The sequence below is a fragment of the Phoenix dactylifera genome, chromosome 10 (assembly GCF_051530095.1).
Source record: "Phoenix dactylifera cultivar Ajwa chromosome 10, Ajwa_hap1_PhDact_Kaust_v1.1, whole genome shotgun sequence".
Taxonomy (NCBI): Eukaryota; Viridiplantae; Streptophyta; class Magnoliopsida; order Arecales; family Arecaceae; genus Phoenix; species Phoenix dactylifera.
In genome coordinates this window covers 29,607,562-29,635,295 of record NC_143199.1, presented here as the reverse complement: position 1 = coordinate 29,635,295, position 27,734 = coordinate 29,607,562, and the positions used below count along the sequence as shown (strand labels likewise).

General features: G+C 39.3%; 3 protein-coding genes across 7 annotated transcripts; 2 read left to right on the top strand and 1 right to left on the bottom strand.

The window, feature by feature from the left end:
* The first annotated feature begins 1,129 nt into the window (after window positions 1-1,129).
* On the top strand, window positions 1,130-11,529 carry LOC103722445 (plastid division protein CDP1, chloroplastic-like). Of its 4 annotated transcripts, none has more exons than XM_088705888.2 (13): window positions 1,130-1,721; window positions 3,058-3,171; window positions 3,299-3,436; window positions 5,191-5,295; window positions 5,414-5,536; window positions 5,615-5,983; window positions 6,060-6,155; window positions 6,244-6,353; window positions 9,123-9,236; window positions 9,319-9,406; window positions 9,489-10,277; window positions 10,372-10,562; window positions 10,655-11,529. In XM_088705888.2, the coding sequence occupies exons 1-13, from the start codon at window positions 1,443-1,445 to the stop codon at window positions 10,734-10,736; spliced, it is 2,598 nt and encodes an 865-aa protein (XP_088562014.2). In that variant the 5' UTR covers window positions 1,130-1,442; the 3' UTR covers window positions 10,737-11,529. The 4 variants fall into 4 exon arrangements, with proteins under 4 accessions (XP_088562014.2, XP_088562013.2, XP_088562016.2 ...); XM_088705887.2 differs by having other exon boundaries at window positions 10,652-11,529; XM_088705890.2 differs by lacking the exon at window positions 9,123-9,236 and having other exon boundaries at window positions 6,228-6,353; window positions 9,341-9,406.
* A 3,791-nt stretch (window positions 11,530-15,320) lies between these two features.
* LOC103724084 (dolichyl-diphosphooligosaccharide--protein glycosyltransferase subunit STT3B) lies at window positions 15,321-22,810 on the top strand. 2 transcript variants are annotated; one of them, XR_015969478.2, is made up of 7 exons: window positions 15,321-16,485; window positions 16,989-17,525; window positions 19,089-19,543; window positions 19,711-19,833; window positions 20,257-20,316; window positions 22,225-22,457; window positions 22,566-22,810. XR_015969478.2 is itself a non-coding variant. In XM_039115419.3 (6 exons), exons 1-6 carry the CDS (start codon window positions 15,592-15,594, stop codon window positions 22,352-22,354), a joined length of 2,199 nt encoding a protein of 732 aa, XP_038971347.3. In that variant the 5' UTR covers window positions 15,321-15,591; the 3' UTR covers window positions 22,355-22,810. The 2 variants fall into 2 exon arrangements, 1 of the variants encoding a protein (XP_038971347.3); XM_039115419.3 differs by having other exon boundaries at window positions 22,225-22,810.
* Window positions 22,811-23,996: 1,186 nt separating this feature from the next.
* Window positions 23,997-27,734, bottom strand: LOC103722452 (DNAJ heat shock N-terminal domain-containing protein). Its single transcript, XM_008813020.6, has 4 exons — window positions 27,255-27,734; window positions 26,231-26,487; window positions 25,841-26,024; window positions 23,997-24,965 (listed from the first exon to the last, which is right to left on the bottom strand). The coding sequence occupies exons 1-4, from the start codon at window positions 27,609-27,611 to the stop codon at window positions 24,330-24,332; spliced, it is 1,434 nt and encodes a 477-aa protein (XP_008811242.4). The 5' UTR covers window positions 27,612-27,734; the 3' UTR covers window positions 23,997-24,329.

Below are 27,734 nucleotides of genomic sequence, written 5' to 3'. Positions count from 1 at the left end.
GTGCCTCTGAAAGAACCTGACTGAGGTTGACGTGCGAATATGCTTCAGTATTGCCCTTCAGAAGGTGCTCAAGGGATTTATATCGAGTTGCTTTAAAGTGTTGTATCTCCCTGGTGAGTAAAAAAAAAAGAGACCTCAAAGGTACGGAAGGATATGCCTTGTTCTGTTTTTGCTCCTTTCTAAACAGTGAGGAAGCCATTAAGCCATGTTAATTATTTATGCTGTCTCGCTTAGGGTGCAATTGAGCTCTTCAGAAAGCTAAGAGGCAGACCCTGCCAAACCTTGAGCCCTTGACAGAAATTCTCTTCTAGAGTCATTAGCAAGTTCTGTGTTTATTGCTGCAGGAGATCTATTTTCTGTTACCTTGGTCGAGAGATTGATTGGCATTTAAATTGTTTTCTCCTAAGTAAGCTGATTAAAACAGAAAAAACACCTGTTACCGGGCGATGCAAATTCATTTTATCATCCTAAATTTAATAATTTCATTTTTTTTTATCGGATAAGTTAATATTAAAATCAGTTTGTGAAGAAATAATTAGTCCCAATTCACTATAACATCTGATATTTTGATACTTTGGCATTCGTCAGCTATAATATATCTGAAAAAAAAAATAGCATTTCAAAATAGAAATGGTGCACAGCCATGTCCTGTTAGCTAAAAGATGTTTTTAGCTAAAAGGTGATCTGCACCACCAGCATGCTACGTGGCATTAGAAGATTGGTGACTTTGCTCTGGTCGATGCAATTGATGGACGGATTACGCAATGAAGCACCAATTTCATCTATTTTTCTTTGCGATTTCCTTCTTGTCTTTGTAGTAACATAAATTTTTATGATAGCGTGGGTCTCATGTTGCTTTTGTCCATAGGATAGAAATTTTATATTAACTGTATCTATTAGGAATATAATAAATTTTATATTAAGTTCCTTTTTTTGATCCCAGTTAATTTTAGTACTATTCCCTTTAAATTTCTTACGCCAGACGCGTATTAGCTGGGCTTATCGTTCTTTTAGAACCTTTCCTGATGAAAGGATTGTGGCCGTCTGATAATGTGCTCTTTTGGCAAGGGAAAAAGAAAAAAAAAATTAAAAATGAGAAAAGGGAAAGGAATCCGCTTTCTTTTTCCTCAGGCTGCCTTTTTATCCGTTACACTCTTCTCTCTTCTTCGCCCCCGCGCCAAACCGCGAGCCTATCGAAGCTTCGGCCTGACGGCTTCCATTCCTCCTCTTCTTCTCCTCTTTCGCTCCAACGGTGGCCTTTTCTTCTTCCCCCCTTCGTCATGCCGATGTCTCCAAAATGTTGGCCGACAATGGAGGAAAGGAAACCCTAGCCCTAACCCTCGCCATGGATCTATAACCATCCCCCTTTGGTAGATCGATGTTTTCCATGGGAATGGGGGAGGAGCAAGGGAAGGAAAGGTGATTAGGGTTTCGTTCTGGGCATGGCATTGGCTCATCTGGGGTTTGGATTCCCCTTGCGGCGCCCTGGCTTCGGGAATGGCGGTCTGGAGGAGAGGCGGAGGGATTTGACTTTGACCGGCGTGGCCTCGCTTGCTTGTAAGGGGGACGGCGGAGTTCCCAATGAGGTTTCTCTCGAGGCCAGATCCCGTTCGGTCCGAAGGGAGGCCTCCGGGCGGGCGGGCGTCAAGGTGACGGAGGCGCCGGCCGTGGAAAATGGCCAGGCTCGATCGGGAGTTGAGATTCCCGTCACTTGTTATCAGGTGAGTATGTTAATATATTTACGTGGATTATTATTGCGATTGCATGTATTGATTGCTTTTTTCCGGGTGAAGAATTGTGGTAGTGTATAATTGGTTAGCAGCCAAAAGAGGTTTTCAGTGCCTTTTGTTTTACTTGATCCGAATATTTGTATCCAAGAGCAACCTGAGGTCCCATAATCACCATTGCACTTTATGATTTATTAGTTGGTTGAAATCTTCTGCTATGATTCCCCATGAAGCTCCTTGTGGGTGCTTCATTGCCAAGAATGAGGCATGGTAAGTTACAATTTAAGACCATGAACTCTTTGTGATGTATTTCCCTTGCACTTTTAATTTGGCTTGTAGCATGTCAGAGAAAGAAATCCCATTAAAGTTGCATGTCCTGAATGACTCGATTAAATTATAAGTACCAATCAATGGACCCTGAACTTCTGATGTTGCAATTCCTGAGATAATTTTGATTCCATATCTTCTGCTTTCTCAGTCTCATTTATGCAAGGATAACCATGCAATAACACTACAATTGACAAAGAAAATGTAAAAGGTTAGGAAGAGTAAGAGGGGGGAGTGATAACTTTAATTTGGGAAACAAGTATGCTATTAATTCTTAAATTGTTTGCTATAACTTTGGATGCTAGGGAAGAGCTGTTTGGGAAATGTGGTGGTTTGAAGTTTTGTTTTCAGGAGGAAACAAGATGCAGTGTGTGTTAAAGAGAGATGAGTGTTCTCTTCATTATGTTAGATACTTTAATATTGGGCAGGTAAGAGACTTATTTAAGAGGTTGGTATGGGTCAGCTTTGGTTTGGGTCAAATTTGGGTCAGGTTTAGATGTGCTGAGCTCCTAACCTGACCTGAATATGACCAGGTGAAGAAAATGCAGACCCATAAGCAATCCTGCTCAATTCAGGTCATCCCAGATAAGTTTTCAGAAAAAAGATAAATAATTTCTACTTATGTATAAAAACAACTTACAACTATCACGATAAAATCTGTTATAAACCCTAGAAAAATACTGTTCATAGATTCAATACCTTTAATCTATCTATCAAGCAATTAAAAAAGTGAATGTGAGCATGCTACCAAAGGAGATAAATAAACTCTCAATAAATTCAGCCCAAAAGCCCCACTATTCTTTGTCAACATGAGTAACTAAACCTGCATAAGTTCTTTCATGTACTATCCTTAGCTGAATCATATATCCTTTTGCTGAATTTATTTGTGGGCATCCCAAGAAGATGGTGCACAGCGACCTGCGCTATGTCCTATAACTGAATCATAATTTCTTGAACACATTATATCTGTATCATGATAGAAGCCTTCCTAATGATTTTGCAGATTCTTGGGGTACCTGGGCAAGCTGAAAAGGATGAGATTGTTAAAGCAGCAATGGATCTGAAGAGTTCAGAGATTGAAGAGGGATACACAGCTGATGTCATTGTTTCCCGGCAGGTATCAGATTTGTATTAATCTTTTATTAGTTATATCAGATTTGTATTAATCTTCTATTAGTTATACATTGCCCTTTCTTGGAATTTGAAAAATTTAAGTCTTGATGTTCTCTATTGCTGATTCACAGGATCTCTTGATGGATGTGAGGGATAAACTTCTATTTGAGCCAGAATATGCTGGCAACATAAAGGAAAAGGTTCCACCAAAAGCTAATCTTCGTATTCCTTGGAATTGGCTGCCTGGTGCCCTGTGTCTTCTACAAGAGGTATGCTTGCAAAAATTTGTTGTATGTAGATTTTTTTTATTTAAATCATCATGCAACATGGTTAAACCAGAAGAAGACAACATGTCTAGATCTGAATAGTTGTGAACTTTTTCCTAAGAAGTAAATATGATGCTCTAAATTCTCCTTTTCGTGCTAACATGCTGATGCATTCATCTAGAAAAGAGCTTTAATTTTCAGGTGTAGGTCATTTAATAAGTTGATTAGCTAAATGAGGGTCTGTTAAATTATTATAAAAGATAGTAGTTGATTTTAGATCCACCACATTGGCATTGTTTTATAAAAAGATGGCCACCTAGATGGTGTGGCTAGGTGGCCCCCTTATCTTTTTGCATCATGTTTGAGTACGGAGGATGGGATTGGTTTGTGTATTCGTATTGCTGTTGCAAGGTAATGGTTCCCAGTGATGCACTATATTTTATATGCTGTGCTTCATTTGTTGTGTTATTACTATCCTTCTAGGTTTAGACACCCACCTATGCAATTGCTTAATGCCTAGGGACTAGGCAGCCCACTGGTTGCCCATTTGCCACCAAAAGTTTTCAAAACATTGTATCTTGTGTTGGTTTGGTCACAATTTGATTTCTATTTTTTATATAAGAAAAATTAAATTATTGAAAAGCCATCTTGCAGCTTTTAATGGATAAGCTTATTGCACACCTCTCATAATTTCTCTCCATTCATTTGGAATGTTAATTTGTTAACAAGTACCAACTTCCTGGTATAAGCTTTACTAAATGTTAGGTTGAGCTTCTAGCTTGGTCGGTCAAATTTGCTACAAGTATGCCAATGTGATAAACTCCAACTTGCCGGGGAGGAAGCAAATCTGTCGTCTGATTTGAGAGAGCTGTCATCCGATTGATAATGCACTTATTCCTATTTACCAACCCTCCTAATTTAGATATGCTTGGTTTCTGTCTCTTTTTGTTGTATTCCACAGGAATGATAGTGTTTTCACATGCTTTGGGTCAACTGAAACAGTTCAAGCAGTAACATACTTCCTCAAATTTGTCTGGGCTTGAGACCTGTTTTACTTAAAAAAGGGCAATTGTACATGCATGGATACAGTAACACGATATAATTATTTTTATTGATGACTGTGCCCTGTTATATGATTTAAAGCTTGAATATATATGTTCTGAACCTCTAAGAAGGTTTGCATGTTGCCATGCGCGTTGATTCCTTTTCAAGAAAAGTACACTCTAAGGTAGGATATTATATTATACTGATCAGTATGATGGACTTTGATTCTTAGACTTCGTCACAAGGTAGGCCGAACCGGTGCCAGTCGACCATCGGACCGGTTCGGACTGGTACCGAGCCGGTCGTGTTAACACAGCGCACATGCTGTGGTTGACATGGCGCTCGCGCGGCGCGCTGTGGCACCGAAATCGGTGCAAACCGGTTTGGTTTGCACTGGTTCCTAGCCATACCGGAAGAAACTGTCCGGTTCCATCCGGTACGCATCTGGTTTCGGCCGGTTCAGGCCGGTTCCAGTTCGGTACCACTTGGTTCCGGCCCCATAGAGGCCAAAACCATTTTTTAAGGTCGAACCGGACCAGTCAGAGACCAGACTAGTTCGGTACGGGTTGAACCTGCCGGTACGGGCCAGTTCAGCATATCTTGCTTTGTCAAAATCCCCTTGTCAAATCTCTGATATAAATTTGCCTGGCTAAGTTATTTATGTGTTATAGCTTAAGCAAATGGAGGTGACAGAAGACTAATTCTTAATGCAGGTGGGACAGGAAAAACTGGTGCTGGATATTGGTCGAGCAGCTTTGCAACTTCCAGATGCTAAACCATACGTTCATGATTTACTTCTCTCCATGGCACTGGCTGAAGTAATGACACGCTTTTTTTTTGCTTTTTATAAAAAAAAGCATTGCATTTTAATCATATAAATATTTATTCATCTCTCTTTCAATTTTCTTCTCACTGTTGGAATATTTTTCTATGAAGTGCTCGATTGCAAAGACTGGTCTTGAGAAAAGTAAAGTATCTGAAGGATTTGAAGCTCTTGCACGTGCTCAATACCTATTGAGGGGCAAAATCTCTCTAGGGAAAATGCCACTGCTGTCACAGGCAAATACCTTGCACTGTCTGTTTCCATTCATCACATGTTCCTTTATGAAATAACTGGATTGTTGGGTATGCTTCTAGATAGAAGAGTCCTTAGAGGAGCTGGCCCCTGCTTGCACATTGGAGCTACTAGGCATGCCACACACTCCTGATAATGCTGAACGTAGGCGAGGAGCAATTGCAGCCTTGCGTGAATTGCTTCAACAAGGTCTCAATGTTGAATATTCGTGTAGAGTTCAAGACTGGCCTTGTTTCCTTGGCCAGGCAATGAATAAGCTAATGGCTACTGAAATAGTAGATCTTCTTTCTTGGGATACCGTGGCTGTTACTCGCAAGAACAAGAAATCTCTGGAATCACAAAATCAGAAAGTTGTAATTGATTTTAACTGCTTTTATATGGTGATGATAGCTCATATTGCCCTTGGATTTTCAACAAGACAAATTGATATGGTATGTTTTCTTAGTTAAAGACAATAACTTATTGGCCTCGCTGCAATGGTGTAACTCTTGGCAATCTGGGATGCAGATCACTAAAGCAAAAATCATCTGTGAGTGTTTGATTGCATCAGAGGGTGTGGATCTAAAATTTGAGGAAGCCTTCTGCTTATTTCTTCTTGGGGAGGTAAGTTTTTAAGGGGCCTTTGTGTTATTCTGCAATATATAGATATATTAAAAACTAATGCTTGGTGCTCAGGGTGGTGGGACAGCAGCTGTTGAAAAACTTTGCCAGCTTGAAGTCAACAGAAATTCAACTTCACAGAATTTTGATCCAACTGCAAGAAGAGAGGACAAAGTCAAGGGCACTGTTGATCAATCATTGGTATGTCGTGTGCTGCATGTTATTCCTTTTTGGAAGGAACAGAATTAAAAGCCTTTCGGATTAATCTTCCAGCTGGTTCATCCAGACAATTTATTATGTTTACTTTATATATATTCCATCAAAGCGTTAAACATTGAAGATTTGAGTGCTGATCGGTAATCTTGATGGTTCAACATGGTTCTTTTTTCCCCTTTTCTCTTCTCTTTTTGTTTGAAAATACAGGCAAATGTTGAGGTGGATTTATTTGATTTAATTGCCAATCAGCCCTAGGAAACTCCAGTTTTCATTGTGGACACTTTTCTTTCAAGCAATATTGATATGTAAACATTATAAATAGCTATTTTCTTTTCATTTACAAGGGAAGCATAGAGGTATTACAATAACTAAGTTACTAAGGGCTCATGTCTTCATAGAATGGATGTCCAAAGTGAAAATTGCCAATCCCAAGCATCTAAAAATAGAATAGATAATGGATGGAAACTAATAAACAAATACAGATGCATATTATCTTTCAGCTTGATTTGTCATGTCAATAAAAATATGGTAAAAGTTCACTTAAAAACCTTGCATTCACTATATACATTCATGGGAGATGACATTCCACGCTGGTGATTTTAGTCTTTCTTTAAGTGAAATATCAATTTATTTAGGCAGTGCTGATTTTGATATGTGCTCTTTATAAAGCCATATATTGTATCATTAATGTCCAGTTCAAGCGATATTGAAATGTAAACACTTAGATTGCTAAAATCCATCTACTTCCATTTAGTTTGGAAACTGACTCCTGATTTTGGTTGTGTTTTAATGGATCTCTTAGGTCTTTGTCTTTCTCAGTCAACTGAAGATCCTATTACACATGCTCAGAGAGAAAAGGGGGTGGGGGTGGGGGGGGAGAGGGGAGATAGAGGATGAGGGTGGTAAGTAAGGCGAATACTTGTCAATTCTGCCTTCTCTAATCTGCGTACTTATTTTATGTCAGCATAAGATGCCTACGGAGATGCTTGAGGAGATTATGACTGGAACCAGACTTCCTTCAGAAAAAAACCCTGCCACAAAAAGAACTACTGTTGAGTTCCTATTAAACAAAAGAACTAATATTGAGTAGGTTTGTTAAAGTGACAGAAGCAAGGGGGAAATAGCATGGAATTGAAATGGTCATTCGTATAACATTATTATTGTAATATGAGAAGTAAAGGAAGGATGCACACCCTTCAAGATAAAATGTGGTGTTCACCCCTCACTTTGGGAATAAAAGGCAGATCCCGCATTCAGTCATAAACACTTAGAAAGTAATAGCAGACAAGCTAACAAGAGCCCTCTGGGCCTCAGTTTTGATTCACATATAGGTACCCATGCTTGCGAATAGCACACTTTTATTCCGAAGATCTAACATTTCAAAAAGTTTTCCATTTTCCTTTGTCCAACATTCAAATGTCTGAACTCTTTATAGACTCACAGATTTCTCTGGTTACAACTCTTGCAACGCATTACATATTGTTAAGTTGACTGTCTGTTGGAATGGTTTCAATTTCTTGACAAATCATTGACTATTGTGGTTTTCTTAGAACTGTCTGCAATTGTAAGGGATTTCACTAGGGGCTTGAACAGTGAAATGATACTCTTGCTACTCATCTTGACATGCATTATTTAACACTTTTAGCTACAATCCCACTTTGTACCCATTACTTTGAATGCTCAGATATGTATACTTACTGATTATATTGAATACTTTCATATCTGGCTTGGGCAGTGAAAAGACACTCATCCCTCTGCTTGGGATGCTTATTCAACACTTCAGCTATAATCCTCTTTGCATTCTCAATATTTTTATATGCTCGCATATGAATACCTACTGTTTATTTTTGTCAGATTCGATAGCATGTGTATACAAATATGCTGTGAGAACACTAATATACAATCTTACAATTAGAAGACAATAACTACTTTTACCTTAGATCTGTATTTTACTCCTAAGATTAATAGCACAGAGGGCATATTATGTTGTTTCATTTTGTATCTAAATATAATAGGCCGTATAATATGAAATAACCAACAATAAAATGAATTTCACATGCATATCATAAATGCAGTATTTTGTGACTGAACCCACCTACGTGCCATCATACTGATCAATTATATATGTATGTATTTGCATATACGCATTTATAAAACTATACACATGGTGCAATAACTTCTTAGGTGTTCAGTGATGTGCCATAAGTGGATGCTCCTTTGTTCCCACCCTGCTCTTTCTCCCTCTCCTATTTTCATTTTAACCTTTTTTGAGATTTGGAGAAACTTGTAAGCAATGGGGTTAGGAGATACAGATTCTCTATTGTCTTTATGTTGTTCAAGAAATTAGCCCTCTAGATGTCCTATGCCTTATGTGAGTTTTTTTAATAAGTAATTACTTACCAAAACGAATTTATCATATTTTAATTAAGGAACTTATAACTTATTTATACAAGTTTGTTTTGCAAAGTTGTTTTCAGGTAGTTACTGTTTTCTTAGTGCTACTTTATTGCTATTTTCTTACTGGTTCCAAATTCTCATAATATGTTGAGAACTCTGTTAAGTTTTATGCAAGTCTGCATATGGTTAAGTATTCCTTAAGTCTGCATATGGTTAAGTATTCCTTTTTAATAAAAAAACAAACAAATATCTGGGGTTAGTTCTAAACTTTAGTGGCTATTACAGTACCTTTAAAAATTAAAGAACAGAAGAAAAACTATCTCATTATATCGCAAATTGTGACTTTCATCATTGCAGTTCAGCAATGGGTACACAGCTTCACTTTGACTGTGAACACATGGCACTGGGAAGTTGTAGGCAATGTAAATTTGCCTTCATTACTTTCCAAGATGAAAGGTGCAATTTGGGCAGGTGGTAACTTTGATTCTTCTTGTGAACATATGCTATCACTGATCAGAGAACTTGCCTTAAGATTGAAATTGTCTTATGCCAGACGACCTGCTGAAATTTACCAGGAAACATGGCTGAAGGATGCTGTTCTTTGTCTGTTCCCTGATACACGAGATTACTCTCCATCATTGGTGAGTTTTTTACTGGATGTGTATGTAACATAGCATGGATCTTTGGATTGCAAATGTTCTAAAGCTTATTTATCAAACTTAGGCCAACTTTTTTCGGGGCCCAAAGCGGATTCTAAGTGGGGGCAAGCAAAAAATTGGAACCATAAAAACAGTACCTTCTGCTAGTTGTCGATCACCATCTTCTGGTTTTTTGTCTGACTATGGAGTGTCTGTGGAGCAAAAGGCACATATTAATTCAACTAGACATCTGGGCGAGGCTGTCAAGCAACTTGCACCAGCTGATCTGCAGAGTCAACCAGCTTTAGTTAAGGCTACTGGTAGCACTAGTGCCCCAACTGTTCAGCTAAAGAGAAACCCTGGAGTAAATCATACAAAAAGTTTGGAAGGCTGGTATATGACAGGAGATATAGCAGGGAAAGTTGCATGTACTGCTGTTGCGGGATGTTTTGTACTCGGTGCCTTTGCGCTGTTAAACATGCAATTTGCTCACAATAAAATTTCACATAAATGGCACTCTGGTCACGCTTTGAGCACAGAAGCCCCTTCCTGGACCATGAATCAACCTTTAGGCTTGAAAAGAACTTCTGGCTTTATTGATGGAAATATTTGGGGCCAGCTTAGGAACATGTTGATAACATTCAGGAGACACCTTAAGCATCAAACAGATGCAGGAACTTCACAAAATTTATGGCCCACAGATCTCTCACCTCTACCTGCTGCTGCGGGTACTACTCCACACAGGGAACAAATGGCTGCGGAAGAAGCAGAAGCCCTGGTAAAGCAATGGCAAGACATCAAAGCTGAGGCACTAGGCCCTAATTATCAAATACAAGCACTCCCTGAGATTCTTGCTGAGACTATGCTTTCAAAGGTAAATGCATGTTTGCATTTTTTTGTGTGGTTCGGTTGTTACTTCTTTTTTTTTATTTTTGGTATTCTTCAGTTTTTCTTTTTTTGGTGGACAGTGGCAAGATTTAGCACATTCAGCAAAAGCTAGGTCCTGTTTTTGGAGATTTGTTTTACTACATCTGTCTATCCTGCGGGCTGAGATGGTATCAGATGTATCTGGTAGTGAGATTGCTGAAATTGAGGCTGTGCTAGAAGAAGCTGCTGAGCTTGTCGATGAGTCTCAGGTGAAAAAAACCTGTTATTACAGGTAATTCCTTTCCAATACACCGTTGTCACTCTCATGGTTGGTCTGAATAACTTGGGTATTCATTTTTTTCGCTGATTGCATTCTTGCAGTAGATACAAAGTAGAGTATATTTTGAAAAGGCAAGATGATGGTTCATGGAGATTCTGTCAAGGTGGTATCCAAAATCAAGTATGATGTCCTCAGATTAAGAATGAGCAGATCATTTAAAGGTTTTCGATCTGCCAGAAATACTCTTATTCAATTGGATTCAGGATGACAAATGAAGATTGTGTGCTGTTGTCTGGGCTGTCTGCAAGAGGAATAAAAAATTGGAACTTGTGGCATAGTGTTTTCCTGGTGATTTCAGGCCGACCATTGATCTTTGCCATCATGGTCTAGAAGCTGCTGGTATGGTTCCTCAAAATGATGAAATGTAGCAGCTGCATTTTTTACGGTTTAGGAGCTCTGCCAGTATGGCTCTTCAAGATGATGAAACGTGACCTGTTCAGTGATTTTTAAGTAACCATGAGGTTCCTGAATTCTTTCTGTTCTGTGGATATCCGTATCCAACGAACATGACTAGGTTGTGTTTATTTCTCTCCCCAAGTCATTGTCTTCATTGATGGACTGACCATTCTCTTGATCTGCCCGAGCCTTTGTTCCTTTTGAGCTAATCTCAGTGGCATACTCAAGTTGGCTTTCACAAAATCCTGTACTCTTGGTGCAGACTAATTTTCTACCATCTTCCAGCTCCAAAGTTTCCTGATAACTTGGGAGGAATGCAAGGCAAATGAAAGAATATGCAGAATCCTGTTGTAGAATTAATATGATGTAGCCATTGATAGCTGCAACTTGTGACTGTAGTTCCTAGAAACAGTTTCTTGATGTATCTTTATTTTGGAATATTTATGCACATTCTTGTTTGGGTTTAAAATTAATTTCATATACTTCCAGATTGTTTAACAGAAAATCTGGTTGCTTTCTTCAATGCTACAGTTCCAAAACTAAAGTAACAAGAACGATGATACAGAGAAAATCAGCATATATAGGAGCGATTTCTCCTCTCTCTTTTTTTGCTCATTTTTTGGCTGAAGGCATAAAATGAGAATTGCAAATCAGGAAGATAATTATTTTGCTTATGTTAGATTATGCAAGTACTGATCATATCCAGTGTTTGAATGTTTTTATACTATGAGGGCATATAGATACTGGGTATTGTATAAATCATTGGATCGTTAATGGTGTGGTTTGGCTTAGTTTGTGGGGACTTACTGTTGCTGTGCATAGTCTTTCCTCAATTTGTGCCGAAAATTGTTCGCTTTACCAACCAGCCTGGCTGGTTACCCTCCCTAGGAGTAGGAGATTCGTGGAAATCGAAGAGGTACAGACTTTGAGCCACGTCTTCCAAGAAAGGTTGTTCTTGAGGTCGGCTTTCCCTTTCCTTGAGTTGAAGCAACCAATGGATAACTACCCAAAAGCCCCTTCGGTCCAGATTTTGGAGGCTTGAAGCTGATGGATGGTCGGAAGAAGTCATTCCCATGCACCTCGTAATTCTGCTCGTCAGGAAGGCAGCCGGTTTGGTTGAGCGTGCAACATCCTTAACCAATTGGTGACTCAGGCCCTGTTTGGGGGAGCTGTTGGCAGTAGAGCTGTTGGAAGTAGAGCTGTTAGAAGTAGAGCTGTTGGAAGTAGAGCTTTTATAAAAAGCTGTTTGCTGTTTGGTAACTACATTTCTAAAGTGCTGTGGCACTTTAACATTTGTTTGGTAAACAAACTGAGAAAGTACTTTTGTATGACAAAATGACCATAAAGGACATTATTAGTATTATACAATAGTGCATAATAAAATATAATATATATTAATACATAAATATATGATATAGTATAATATTAATGTAATGTAACATAATATTATTATAATATAGTACTATAACATTGTATACTATAGGATAATAATTTAAAATAATATTAAATTATTTAACATAACATAATATTATATTATATTATATTTATAGTATAATACAATAATAAATGTATAAAATATTATAATTATTAGTATAAATTAATTTTTTACTCTTTTGATGACCATTTATTTCTCTAACAAATTTTCTAACTAGGTGAAAAAATTGGTTAAATAATTACTAATATTTTTCTTTATTTATTTATTTATTATTTTATTTCATTGAAATATATTTATTTATTATTTTATTTATTTATTTATTCGTTCATTTATATACATATTTATTTATTTATTTATTTTTCTTTATTTTTCTTTTTTTTCCTTTTCTTTTTTTTCTTCTCTTTTTTTCTTTCCTTTTCTTCTTTTTTTTTCTTTTCTTTTTTCTTCTCTTCTTCTCCTTCCTTCCTCTCTTTCCTTCTTCTCCTTTCTTCTTCTCCCGCGAAGCCGGCGGCGCCGGAAGGGGGACCGGGCTGCGGGAGGGGGGTCGGGATGGCGGGCCGCGGCGGCTGCGGGAGGAGGGGGGCTCGGGACGGGGCCGGGACAGCGGGCCCCGACGGCCGCGGGGGGAGGGGGGCTCGGGAGGGGGCCGGGACGGTGTGCCGCGGCAACCGCGGGGGAGGGGGGCTCGGGAGGGGGCCGGGACGGCGGGCCCCGACGACCGCGGGGGGAGGGGGGCTCGGGAGAGGGCCGGGACGGCATGCCGCGGCGACCGCGGGGGAGGAGGGGCTCGGAGGGGGCCGGGACGGCGTGCCGCGGCGACCGCGGGGGAGGGAGGGCCTCGGGAGGGGGCCGAGACGGCGGGCCGGCCGGGGAGGCAGCGGCCATGGCGGCCCCTTCCTCCCCTTCCTTTTTTTTTTTTGGCTGTGTGGTGGGTCGCAGCGGCGGGGGGCTCGGGTGGGGGCTGGGGGGCGCGGCCACGGGTGGCCGGCGTGGTGGCTGCCTCCCAAAAAAAAAAAAAAAGAGGAGGGCCGACGACATTGAGGAGAAGGAGATAGAGAGGGAGAGAGAGAGAGAGAGGGGGGGATGGTGAGAGAGAAAGAGGCGGTGGGATTGAGTTTTTTGGGAGGAAAAATAAACTTTTAAATGGGGGTATTTTGGTAAAAAATACAGCTTCCCGACAAAGCTGAAAACAGCGTTTTCGGAAAGCTCCAAAATTGAGCTTCCGCCAAAAAGCTGAAACAGCTTCTTGGAAATTTTACCAAACACACTTTTTTCTCTAAAAGTACTTTTGGAGGGCCAGAAAGTGCTTTTTGGCCCTCCAAAAGCTCCCCCAAACAGGGCCTCAATATCTAAGAAACATCTTAGCCAAGGCCACTCTATCAACACATGTTTTTTTTTAATTTAGTATATAAAATATTTTTGCTTTATAATTAGAGTAAATTGCAAAAACTCATATGTGATTAGAAATAATTATACTTATGTCTAATAATTTTAAAAAAATTACACTTATTCTTCTGAGTTTTATTTTTTTCTAATATTTTAACCTATTACTTAATAGGACGTAAGCAAACCATTAATCTTAAATAAAATTGAAGTATTATATCAAAAAATATTGAGAAATACCAAAATAAGCTTAACTGACATCCAGTTAAGGGAATAAGAAAATATATGCTTCTTTCTTTCTATCTAAGAACAACTTTGATTTTTTACATGAGGTAAATAGTTTTACTAATGCCATTAATTTAATTGAACGTAAGTGTAGATTTTATAAATTATTGAATGTAAGTATAATAAATATAAAATTAAAAAATTTATAGTTTACTCTTATAATTAATAAATAATTTGAGATAATATATACATAAAGAGTAAAAACTTTTAAAAAAGAGATGTAACTGCAAGAATTTTACTCTCAAAGTAACACTCATTTACAGGAGTTACTCTTCTTTTTTTAATCGTCATTATGACGTATATCGACGTACTTTTAGTGGCCTTATGAATAACATCTCTGTATCAATGCTTTGCAGGATATCTATGCTAAAAGTTGAAATTTAAAGCTCCTGTACTTTTGATGGACGCAATCCGGATGGGGACATGACAAGCTACCATGTTGAAGAGGTAAGATGCACTTTTTTTTTAATTCCGTGGAGTGTCACTGAGCGTGGATTATTAACAATCAGAAAAGGATTGCATCCCTCATTCGAATTGCAGGGTTAAAATGAATTTGAACGTATTTATTTGAAGAAGATATTCTGGATTCTTAGAGAGATTAATCAGGATTTCACACCTCCTCGGATGCTGGCTTTGCCACAGCAATTAATAAGGTGATGCTTGGTGCCATCTTAAAGTTAGTTTGTAATTTTCTGTAACTTTCTTCTTGATCAGCGGTTGTAGAATATTTAAGGAGTTTCGAAGCCATGTGCTGCTGGCCCATGCTCGGCGCGTATTGCAAGTTAGAGCAATTATGCTTGAGGGTGAGCAATTCAGCTATAGTAATTGGCTGGATGCATAGTGGTTTCGGTGGCATGGTAAGGTGCCATCCTGTGCTTCAGAATATTCGGACCATAATTAGTGGAGGCGTGGCTTTCTAGGCCAAATAAGTGTTCAGAAAGACCAATAAAGCCGCGGACTGGGTGGCCTCGTAAATCATTCTAGGAATGCCCTGTTGGTTGAAAAAGAAAGTTGCCTAGAGCGCTCCGTGATTTGTTGTTTTCTAATTTTTTTGGAAGTATCCATGCTAGGATTGTATGGATCATCATAGTAAATAATAATAATAATAATAATAATAATAATAATAATAATTACTTGATAAATTACGAATCATTGCCTCTCTGTCCAACCCAGCCCAATTAAAAGCTGGATCGAGAGTTAGAACTCAGACCAGCCCAAACTACGACAGGGCTAATGTTACCGGGTCAGGATCAAATTTTTTCGCCACCCGAGCACGAAGGCGAATGCAAACAATAGCTGCTTAAACTTACAAATGGTGAGCAGAACCCGCACACGAGATCAACGATGCCGTCCTTGGACTCTAGTCTCCTTCGGATCCGATTCATCTTCTCTAAAATCCTTCTTCCGATCGCATCTCTAGTTTTCTCCTCTTTCCGAGCCTCGGAAACCCTTATTCTCTAAAACCCTCAGTCTCCTCTCGCCATGGGAGCCAAGGCCGAGAATGGCGTCAAGCCCCCTCCCCTCGCCCCCTCCTCCTCCCCCTTCCCCTTCCTCAGAACCCTGAAGCTCAAGACTAAGCAACAGGAGCTCCTGATCCGCGTCTCCGCCCTCGCCCTCATCTACGTCCTCGCCTTCGCCGTCCGCCTCTTCAGCGTCCTCCGCTACGAGTCCATGATCCACGAGTTCGACCCCTACTTCAACTACCGCACCACCCTCTTCCTCACCAAGAACGGCTTCTACGAGTTCTGGAACTGGTTTGACGCCGAGAGCTGGTACCCTCTCGGGCGGATCATCGGCGGCACTCTCTTCCCCGGCCTCATGGTCACCGCCGCCCTCATCTACCGCGCCCTCCGATTCCTCACTTTCGCCATTCACATCCGCGAGGTCTGCGTCCTCACCGCCCCCTTTTTCGCGTCCAACACCACCCTCGTCGCCTATTTCTTCGGCAAAGAGATCTGGGACGCCGGCGCCGGCCTCGCCGCCGCCGCTCTCATCGCCATCTGCCCCGGCTACATCTCCCGGTCCGTTGCGGGGTCCTACGATAACGAGGGGGTTGCCATCTTCGCCTTGCTGTTGACCTTCTACTTCTTTGTGAAGGCCGTGAACACGGGATCGCTGGCATGGGGCCTGGCATCGGCGTTCGGGTACTTCTACATGGTGTCGGCGTGGGGTGGGTATGTATTTATAATCAACTTGGTGCCGCTGTATGTTTTGGTGCTGCTGATCACGGGAAGGTATTCGATGCGGCTTTATGTCGCTTATAATTGCATGTATATATTAGGGATGCTGCTCGCCATGCAGATCCGCTTCGTGGGATTCCAGCATGTGCAGTCCGGGGAGCACATGGCCGCCATGGGAGTGTTTTTCTTGATGCAGGTTTGCTCCTCCTTCGTTTTTTGCGTCTCTGTGTTATCGTTGGTGGTTTTGGTTAGAGGATAAAAAAATATATTTTTCCATTTTTTCCCATTAATAAGTGGTAAAAAAATTGTTTATGATGACACAGCTGTACAGCTGGTGCATGATATTTGACCAATTCCCTGTAACCTGAGCATGATTATCTTTTAGTGAAATATACTCAGATGAGGTAACTAAACATTGAAGATGCCTTCTGATCATAAAATCTACTCTATCATGTTAAATATATTACCCAACACCTCTTGTTGATCTTGAAGGGTGACACTCACTTGTGTAGTTTGTTCTATTGTTCATTATGACCATTATGAAAACCCGGGGATGATCAATGGTGCACTTTTTTTTCCTTTGTCATATCTGCGTTTGAAGGCTCTCTTGGACTTTATTTGCCATACCATAGTTAACAGATGCCCAGGTTGTTTAGTTACTGCCAGTTTTCTAGCCTAACGAATTGTCATTGTTTGCAGGTTTTTTACTTTGTAGACTGGGTGAAATACATATTACATGATCCTAAATTATTCCATTCCTTCTTGAGAATTACTCTGACATGCTCCATAAGTGTGGGTGCTCTTGCTCTTGGAATTGGAATGGCAACTGGTTATATCTCTCCCTGGACTGGACGCTTTTACTCCCTGCTTGATCCAACATATGCGAAGGATCATATACCCATCATTGCATCTGTTTCTGAGCATCAACCGACGGCATGGTCATCGTTCATGTTTGACTTCCACATCCTTCTGTTTCTTTTTCCAGCCGGCCTCTATTTCTGTTTTAAGCGTTTGTCAGATGCCACAATATTCATAGTTATGTATGGCCTGACAAGCATGTACTTTGCTGGTGTGATGGTTCGATTAATTCTTGTAGCTACACCTGCTGTATGCCTTATCAGTGCTGTTGCAGTCTCTGCCACCATAAAGAATCTAACAAGATTGATACGGACAAAGAGCAAGGCTTCCCAGACAGGCTCTAGCAAAGGGACATCTAGCTTGAAGGCATCAGCTAAGGTAAGGGCTTGCAAACACAGAAGCACATATTGCAGATTCTAGCTTTTTCATTTGAATGTCATTATAATCTTTTGGTTAGTTCTAGCTTTTTGTTGTTGAGTTATTAATAGTGCATCTGAGAACTTGTTAAAGTTGTAAGGTTCTTCAATGTTTTCTTTTCTTCGGTTCTGCTTCTTTCAAAGGCTTAAACATTTAGATTCTAGAACCTTTGTTCAACCAGAGTGAAGCACATATTACTAATTTATGTGAAATGGTCAAAGAAATGGTGAAGTGATAGCTGAAGTTTATTTTCCGATGAAAGGATTGATAGATGAAATCATGAAAGCATTTCTAATGTGTTAAGGTGGATGAAAGAGGGACATGCTTGTGGAATGTTGCTGGATTTTCGCGTTGAATTAGATTTTAAGTGCATATATACATACACGTAGAATGTTAAGACCATGAACAGTCATCATATGAATCAAAATGTTAGGAAATAATGCTTGAATTATAAATTAGATATTATCTGGAAGTTTCGTCATTGCAACAGAGATGGCTGCATTGAAATCATATGGTCTTTCTCAATTGAGATCAGAGAATTTCTCAATTGAGATGCATTTGGATTCTTTGATGGCTCAAAATAGAGGGGCAGGCCAATGGACAAGCATAGTGTGTGTGTGTGTAGGTAGCTAGGGCACGGTTTCATGCATCCCTCCGGTCAAGATTTGTCGTCAAACCCTCCAACTCGAGATGGGGACCTCATCATGGCACGCTGGAGCAGGAATTGAATCTGCACTTGGCTCAGTCGTCACCGCTACCGAATAATGCTGAGAAAAATGGGTCGAAGCAAGGGCGGTAGGCGGGGAAGGAAGCGCTAACAGCCAACAAACCAAGTCTTTTTTCGTATTTAGTGCTTCCCGCCGCGTGAAGCAATAGATCGGTGACTGCAGTTCCAAACATGTGTGCAGGCATGGATTATTGGAGGGAACATTCACATGCACAGATGTATGGTCTCAATTTTTTTCACTCTTAGTTTATTTTACAAAAATATTTTCTACTACATGTGAGCAGGCACATTTACATCAGCAACCTCTTATCATCAGTTAAATTATTTTCAAGCTATAGTTTAGAAGTACATCGATGTCTACCAAGTTTATATATTTGAAGCATGTTTTGAGGTGTAAATATGGCAGCTTGACCTTTCAGAAGATGAGGTAGGTTAATGAATGAATCATTAGAAAATTACATGCTTGAAACTAATTTTTCCTCGTTGAAATTGTTTTTAAGAATGAGTCTGAGGTCCAATACTCGACGGTTGTTTATTTCATAATTTCCAGCCCTTCATGCTTAACTTGTTGCATATTTGTTAGAGATCAAATCTATAATTATATGATGATGGACAACTGTCTTCTTAAGCATCTTGATGTTGAAAGTTCATCTTTTAGATGTGGTGATAAGCATATTGATGTTGAAAGTTCATCTTTTAGATGTAGTGCTCCACTACCATATTTCACTCACAATCTTTTTGCATTTAAAGAAAATGGTTTTATCTAATTAGGATAAATATGCCTTCTGAATTGGCAGGCATCACTTGATCAAGCTTTGCCTTTCCAACGAAATGCTGCTATTGCTTTGCTTGCTGGTGCATTTTATTTGCTCAGTAGGTATGCTATACACTGCACCTGGGTCACATCCGAGGCATATTCTTCACCCTCTATTGTCTTGGCTGCAAGGGGTGCTCATGGTGGGAGAGTCATATTTGATGATTACCGCGAGGCATATTTTTGGCTTCGTCAAAATACTTCTCCAGATGCCAAGGTGATGTCATGGTGGGACTATGGATACCAGATCACAGCCATGGGAAACAGAACTGTGATTGTAGACAACAATACTTGGAATAATACACACATTGCTACTGTTGGGCGTGCAATGTCATCATATGAGGATGAAGCATATGAGATAATGCAATCCCTGGATGTGGATTATGTGCTTGTTGTATTTGGCGGTGTTACTGGCTATTCTTCTGATGATATTAACAAGTATGGGTTTAACTTACATGCTACATCTGCATATATACTCCTAATTGTTTAGCAAAGCCTTGTCTCTTAAAGAAGCATTAATGAACTGCTTATTCAGTACTCTCTTTATTTTGGTTACCAGTTGATCATGCTGATTTGTTCTGATGATTTTCGTTTCATTGTGACAGATTTCTCTGGATGGTGCGCATTGGTGGGGGAGTTTTTCCTGTGATAAAAGAGCCTGATTATCTTGTGAATGGCGAGTATCGTGTTGACAAGGGGGCAGCACCAAAAATGTTGAACTGTCTTATGTAAGTTCTTCACACAAATTGATTCAATTACAATAGGAAATATGACATGACTTTTTGTGGTACTTTATTGTTTTCTTTCTCATGCTGCTTGGTTGATTTTTGCTTTGTAGATAAAATGCCAAGGCCTATTGCAGTCTATGTGTATCCCACTGTTCTTAGGCATGTGTGGTTGCAGTTCTGTGGTTTTGTGGATACATCGTGAATAATGTCAACTATGTTGTAGATATTTTCATAAGGTCAAGTTAGATTTGGTAGTGACAAATTCTTTCAATCTCACACAAGGTGTTGTGGGAATTGGAAAGTAGGGGAAAATAATTCTTTTTGTCATCATACTTAGAGTATCAAGAATGATATTTAAGATATCTTTTATTTTTATGTTTGATGTCCAGTTTTCCTGAAATAAATTCATCCGGTGATGCATAGGTACAAGCTTTGTTATTATCGGTTTGGGGAGCTGACAACAGAGTATGGGAAACCCACAGGGTAAGTAACTTGCCTTCCATCCTGCATGTTTTTTTATCAAACCCATGCATTTTAATTCTGTAGTCTGTTCATTGACTCTTCCCATAGGGGAACTTCATTCTTAAGTTGAAAGTTTTGTGCATTAGCATGCTACAAGTTATTCTTGCAAAATCATGTTATGATTCTATTTTTACGTGAAATGGTCTTTCAAAATGTGGAAGTGAATTGCTCATAATTGTATTGTTTATTTATTTTCTGGTTAAATTGTGTAAACAGGCAGTAAAAATTTTGAAATATTTCTTTCTTATATGCAATTCTATTTTTTTATTGCATCTGTCATAAAATTTATCTAAGTACACTTAGTCATATGCTGAAAACTTGCTAATTCACATTTTGAAGATGTACTGGCCAAGAATTTGGCACTGATTTGGAGGCTTAACCACAGGACTTTAGGCCAACAGCAAGTGCTCTCAGATTGTGATGGTTCATGTGATCTTTGAAGGCATCTACACAGATGAGATAAATCTTTTGCACTAAGTTTGAGTTATAATGAGTAATTGTATAGTACATGTATTTAATATTAACTAAGATTTGCGTAATTTATATGGATATAAGCTATCACGTGTCTGTTTAGCTTAACCTATGTGTGTATATTACTATAAAATAAATAAATTATGTATCTAGGCAGGTGCCTTAGTGTTAAGCTACACCTATAAATTTGTGCGACTTTTATTGGTTTTTGACTCCCACTTTCCTGGCAAATGGATTCTGCTCAAGCACATAGGTAGCTGGGTATGACATTCTTCAGGAGTTCTAGACATGGCTATGCACAAGTACATGCTTGTATATGGGGTGTGTGATGTATGGATATGTACATTTTTTTATTAAAAAAATGCAAGTGTCCATATGTGTCTGTGTATGTGTATAGATATAGGAGTTTGATTTCTAGTGTTGAAGTAGGGGACAGCTATTTGGGATTTTTCTTTTCACATGTATAATAATTATTGTAGGTTTTTCTCTTAAGAAGTCTTGAGACTGTCAAATAGGCTGCTTAGCTTAAGTTGGAAGCCCAAAGATTATTCAGGAAAAGGATCTTTTACATTGTTATTTCTTTTATTTTATTACTTAAAAGCAATGAGCCCTGCATTATTATTCTTGAATTTGCATATACTTTTTTTAAAAGTTTAGTTTGAATTTAATCATAATTGAAATATGAAAGTTAAGGATCACGGTGTCTGACCTGGAATTTTTTATTATAATGTTTGTTGGTGTAATTAGCCAAATAAACATGAATATTTAATTAAGTTCTGAAATGGTTGAGGATCCGTCAATACCAAATTTCTTCACTGATATTGAGCTATATTGGATATCTTCACTTAGTTCACACTATCCAATTACACAGGGATCCTGAATCTTTCTTTGTCAAGCAACCTGCTTTTAATTTTGTACCTCCCTGTGAATAGCTTTCTGCACTATTTGAGTGATGGTGGCAAACTGCCCTATGTCATTGTTTGGTGTTCTAGTCTGCTGGCAAATTGTCGTAGAATGTTACAATGATGCGGTTAATATATATAGAAGGATTTTGTTTTGGAATCCAAAATGTGGTTAGGAAAAATTGTCATGATCCAGTTATCAAGCACTCCTGTCCGAGAAACTTCTTTGTTAAAGTTTCTTGCATACTTTGCAGTTCTGCTCGATATGCAGAGTCGTAAGTTCAGATGGTGCAATTGGTTGTTCTAACCATACTGTCTGTTTTTTTTTTTTGGTGTAAAAAAAAAAAAAAAACCCTCTAACTGTACTGTCTGTTCAGAACTAGCTTGACATCATTTTTTGTTGGGGTAGCTGCCATCTGTGCGATGCTAATGCCTGTAGTGTGAATTTGCGCTTGGATCATGATTTCAGGTCTTAATTTCTACTAATTTTTGGCAGGTATGATCGTGCTAGAGGAGTGGAAATTGGGAATAAAGATGTAAAGCTCGAGTACTTGGAAGAAGCGTTCACAACATCGAACTGGATTGTTCGGATATACAAAGTCAAGCCACCCAAGAATAGGTGGTGAAGTCTCCTCTTCCACTTTCCTATGTCATGCCTTCAGGGGAATCATGGATATGAATTGAGTGCTCAATCTGCGGAACAGTGCATGTTCTTTTATACCATGGAAGGTAAAACCCGCGCAAAATAAAACATGGGTTTCCCTGGTTGGGGTTTTGTTTGCAGGAGAGTTGATTTTTCTTATGGGATGACAAATAGCATGTTAATTTAATTTGCAGATGCTGGATACCTTCAGCAGCACCCTACTCCTCCCCTCCCACTTTGTTAATTTATGTTTTAGATGCAAGCAAAATTTTAACAGCACTAGTAAATCTTTGTAGTATTTGTTAGCCTTGTCTGCATTACTTTTTGATATACTACAATGGGAGTTGACAGTTTTCATGGAAACAGAATTGTTCAATCTATAACATGAGCAAGGCTCTTGCACCGAATGAATTCGGTGTCCATGCTATATTTCAGAACAGATGATTTTGTGTGCTCGATATAGAAACTGGTTCTCATGACATTACTGTTGTACCTCCTGATCAGTTCTGCAGCGATATTACCATGCAAAATCTTGTCGGATCATTAGCGGGAATTCAAAAAAGGTTGGGGGGCTCAAGTTGGTCGTTCATGGGCACCATGGTTTACAGGACTGGAACATGTAAGAATAGTGTTCCCTTGGCACTACAATTTGCAATACCAAAACTATATTTTCTTATGGTTCCAGGTTGTTTTCAGTCTGCTGTGCAGCTTGTATATCGCACAGCCATCCTGATTGGACTTCGCAAACAGTGAGCTCTTTTTGTCCCCAGTTTTCTGGGTTTTCTAGCTCTACAGGATGCCTGGCCTTTTGGACGTGGGTTTGAGTATATGTGCAACTGCTACAACTTGAGCCTTGATCACTAAGCAAACAAGAAGACATTCTTTACCCGTTGAGATACGTACTATATGCACCCAATGAAGTCTTGGAACTTGATTTGCCCGGTGAACCATAAAATCAAAGTCCTCATAACTAGACACTAAGATGAAGGTTTTTGACCCCCCTTTTTTCCCCTTCCGTTGCCTTGAATCATTTGTCCGCCTGCGATTTATGCCGTATGAGTTATTCAGAAACGTGAAACAGCATTCTATTCCTGGGACCTTTAAAACAACCCCTGAAATATGAACTTTTCAGAATGTGAACCCCCAGCATTCTGGCCTTTGGGGCCTGCCTTACCGCCAGCTGATGTTTTGGACCACTGTATATTGAAACAAGATTTTATCATTGCGATGTCTGTAAAATTCAATTTCAACTCAGTGCAAATTTATGGTTTGCTTGCATTACTAAAATTAATGAAACAAAGATGAATGACTGCATCAAATACCCAGAAGTTGAATTTCTCTATTTTAGATTCATGCTTAGATTTTCAAAAGATCCCATCTGTATATGATGTAAATGACGGGTTATACATCCTGTCCATATGATGGAAAACAATGCATTCTTTTTATGATTTTCTTTGTGGCAGAGTAGATTTGTCCACGGTACAGTTTCCATCTTGTCCTGTTTTGATCCAGGACAATCCTCACATAAAACTTATTTGATGTCTGGTTGGCTAGAAAAAAAAAAAACCAGTAGTGGCTAATGTCACACAACGAACACAAGCAACCACATTTGATACTTCACCATTTAGTCAGAGACAAATATGAATGCAAATTGGATATCTGCAGTTACTTTATAAGCCATCAAATCCTGATGTGGATATCTATATTTGGATACACTTTTCTTTGATAGGTACAAATATGGATACGGATATGGGTCAGATATTAAATTTTGTATCCATATCCAAATAGATTTCAATAAGGAGATGGTTTTGATGGATTATCCGATCCATTTTTCACCCTTTTGCTCCTAGTTTATCATGGTTAATTTGTATGGCATATGAAGCCCTCTTTTTCCATGACCTACCATTAGGCATCATATTTACGTATCAGAGCTTCACTGTATATGAACTGTATTCCCACTATCCTCTTCCCTTGTTTTTCAGAGCCTCAGCCATTCTCCCAATTATCATCCCAATGACGAACCATGTAACACCTGCCAATAGAACTTGCAGCTCAAAGCTGTTGACAATTTCCAGAACTGCAGTGCCACCTATATGTTCTTCAAGACCACCTCCTGACGTTTCTCCACCTCTAAATCCTACTACTGATGCTGAGATCAGTGCCATAGCCAAAGGGGCCCTTAAATCCAGTGGATTTCCCTTCCTCTTATCAATGGCTGATGCTCTTGTCGCCTCCTTTTCGGCCTCCAGATAAGTACTTGGTGGAGGCTCTGGCTTTAGCATGTTGGAACTGGTTGATGAACCAGATGATGGTGATGGAAGGATGAGAATTGGGGTCCAGTACTCTTCATTGTGTTTATAGCTTATTGAACTCTGTCTGTCAACACCTGCAGTTGCTCCCTCCTTGCACTTGGCAGCAGCCTCTCGGAGTCTTTCAGTGTTGGGTGGGGCAGTTCTTCTGGTAGTAACTGTCAGATTAAGGCTCGTTTCTGTCCGAGCTGATGCATTACTGGGAAACTGCTGGTACCACCAACTTGTGATTGATCTTACGCCTTGAAGAGCCGAAATTCTGGACTCCCTTTGGAGATCGGACTCCTGAGTTGCAGAAGTGTATTTTGATCAGGCTTGTACTACAAGAAAATTTTGATGTTATGCTTTGCAGAACTAGAAAATCAAGTGCTAAGTTAAATTGCCAACCTCCAAGCCCAAGAAGTGAGAATATATGAAATTTTATGTTTCCAAAAGCAATGAATAAAACAAAGCATTTGAAGAGCAGTTGAAAACTCGGAGGTCAATGTATGATGTCACCATGTCTACAAGTATCACAGTGTAGAAAATTACTGTGATTATTGAATTATTAATTCAATTTGTAAGTGAGTTTTTGCAGACAATATATGTAATGGTTATTGCTGCTTGAAGATGGATACTAGAATTGAGAATGCTGTCAACTGAAACTTTGCAGAACAGTTAGCAGGGAGTGACCATATGTATTTGTAACAACTTTTAATGAAGAACCACTGGAGAAAGGAAAATATGTAAGACATATCGGAAGAAAATGGGACAGTGTATAAAGGTAACTAAGCTTACAAGAGCCTTACTTTCAAAAGGGATGCTTAAGAAAATCCATATTTATAACATGCCACTAAAGATAGAGACATTGTTTCTACTTTTTACCCCTCTTATTCCTAATTTCGAAGAGTTACATAAATTTAAAGTACTGTTCAACTATAAAAAACCTGCCTCTCCAGTAGAAGATATCTTGAGAACACAGATTCTAGTACTTATACCTATGTCAATTTTATGAGGTTTGCTGAACATAAAAAATTTCTTGATCTTGAAAAAGCTTAAGTAATCTTAAACATAAAGACAAATCATATATTTCTCATTTTGTGCACATACCATTTCAGAGAGTTTAAAGTATGAGTCGGTATATGTAAATGCTATTATCCATGTCATTTATGTTTCACTACCTCGGACTCTTTCCTTGAAGCTTTGTCTTTCATCTGATGGAATTTGCTTTGGAACTTACTCACATCGGCAAAGATATTGGATACGCACAACCCCACAGTATTACCAGCAGTCATTCTTACACTGCCTCGTGGCTGCTTCGACATTAGATACTCAAGTGCTGCAAGCTTTGATCTTTCAACAATCCTAGGCTCAAGAACCAAGCATGCTCATTTGAAGTTAAAATCTAATCATGTATAAATCTTAATTATAGATGCTTACAGCATGTTTATGCAAGAGTATGAATTAGTTTCAGATGTTAGGATACCAACTTGGATGAAACTTATGGTTTCATTTGATTTTAAGAAAAAAGTTGATAATTTTAGATCGAGTAAATATGAGAGAGCTCTTACGAGATGCAGTCTACAGGGCATGTCTGAATTGCATCAAGAATCTTCTCTTCAGGATCGGCCCATTGCGCAACAACTCTTGCACGGCCATAAGCCGATTCAATGGCAAATGTTTTCCTTGCTAATAAAGCACATTTTAGGCAACCAACGCATCTAACTTCATCTACAAATACTGCACGTTGTTCATTCTTAGAGCCAAACCATGCTGAATAGATCGGTTTGCCCGTGTATCCTCGAAATTCTGAAACTTTTGCTTGCTCCTGCATAAATGATGGACCATGCAGCTAAAAATGCAGCATTTGTTAAAACTAATACTTGATGGTATGTTGGCCTATAGTAGTTTAAAATGCACTTTCCTGGTGTTTATAGATATGCGGATTGTGCCATGTAGTTAGCTTTTTACTATTTTATATACTAACCATTTCAAAACAAAATCACACTATTGAAGCAGCTCTGAATCAAGCTCTGTAAATTTTCTCCTTATATAACACAATCGGTTTTACATTTATCTCATAGACATCATGCATTTATTATCATTTTTTTAAAAAAAATCCCTTTTGAGATCAGTTACAGATTATAATCGTGCACTGTTGCGAATAACCAGATAAGGTGTCACAATGCATACCGGGCAAATGAGATGTCATATTTGCAGTTGATCACATGTTCTCATTTATAATTCGACATCACTGCGCATTATTTAAGCATTATTTTCTCATTTAATCATTGATAAATCTTTGATTTTTCTACTTTATGTTCCTCTCTAAAGGCTTCTATAAAATGTCAAGACAAATTTCATGTCACAGACACGCTTGTGCGATTCATTCAGGGCAGCGTCATGGCATGAACTACCATAGAATATTGATGAGGTTCGTTCAACGTATACTTTTCTCTCATCCTTGATCTAAGATTTACGTCGTCCAAGTTTATTGAATTTGTTTGACAATACAAAGGAAGTGCTCGCCGAGAACAGACTGTCAAGTTTGAAGCAGGACAAGGTGCAAAGCATTTAAAAAATTCGTACGCTGACCTGATCGTAGGCAGAGCGTGAAGTGGGATCGGAGAGGATGGAGTAGATTTCGTTGAGAACGATGGCCATGTCGTGTCCCGCCGGCCCGGCGATGTCCGGATGGCACCGCTTCTGAAGCGCTCGGTACGCGGCTTTTATCTGCGACTGATCCGAGGAGCTCTCCACGCCCAGGATCTCGTAGAGGTCGAAGTCGCTGGTCCAAGAAGAAGATGACGAAGCTCTGCAACCCCATGATAGAGAATTGCGATGGTGGTGGTGGTGGTGGTGCTGTAGCTTAGTTTTTGTGGGATGGAATTGGGTCTTATTCCTGAAGGCTAAGGGAGAGATGCTTGTTTGATAGAGAGCCAACGAAGGCATGGTTTCGGGCCTCGTGATGACGGTCGGAAAAGAATGGCGGGAGGGGAAGCTCGGGTCGAAGAGGGAAATGAGGTGGTGTTTACGGGATGGGAGATATTTCAGTGGGGTTGCGTCGGCTTGCGC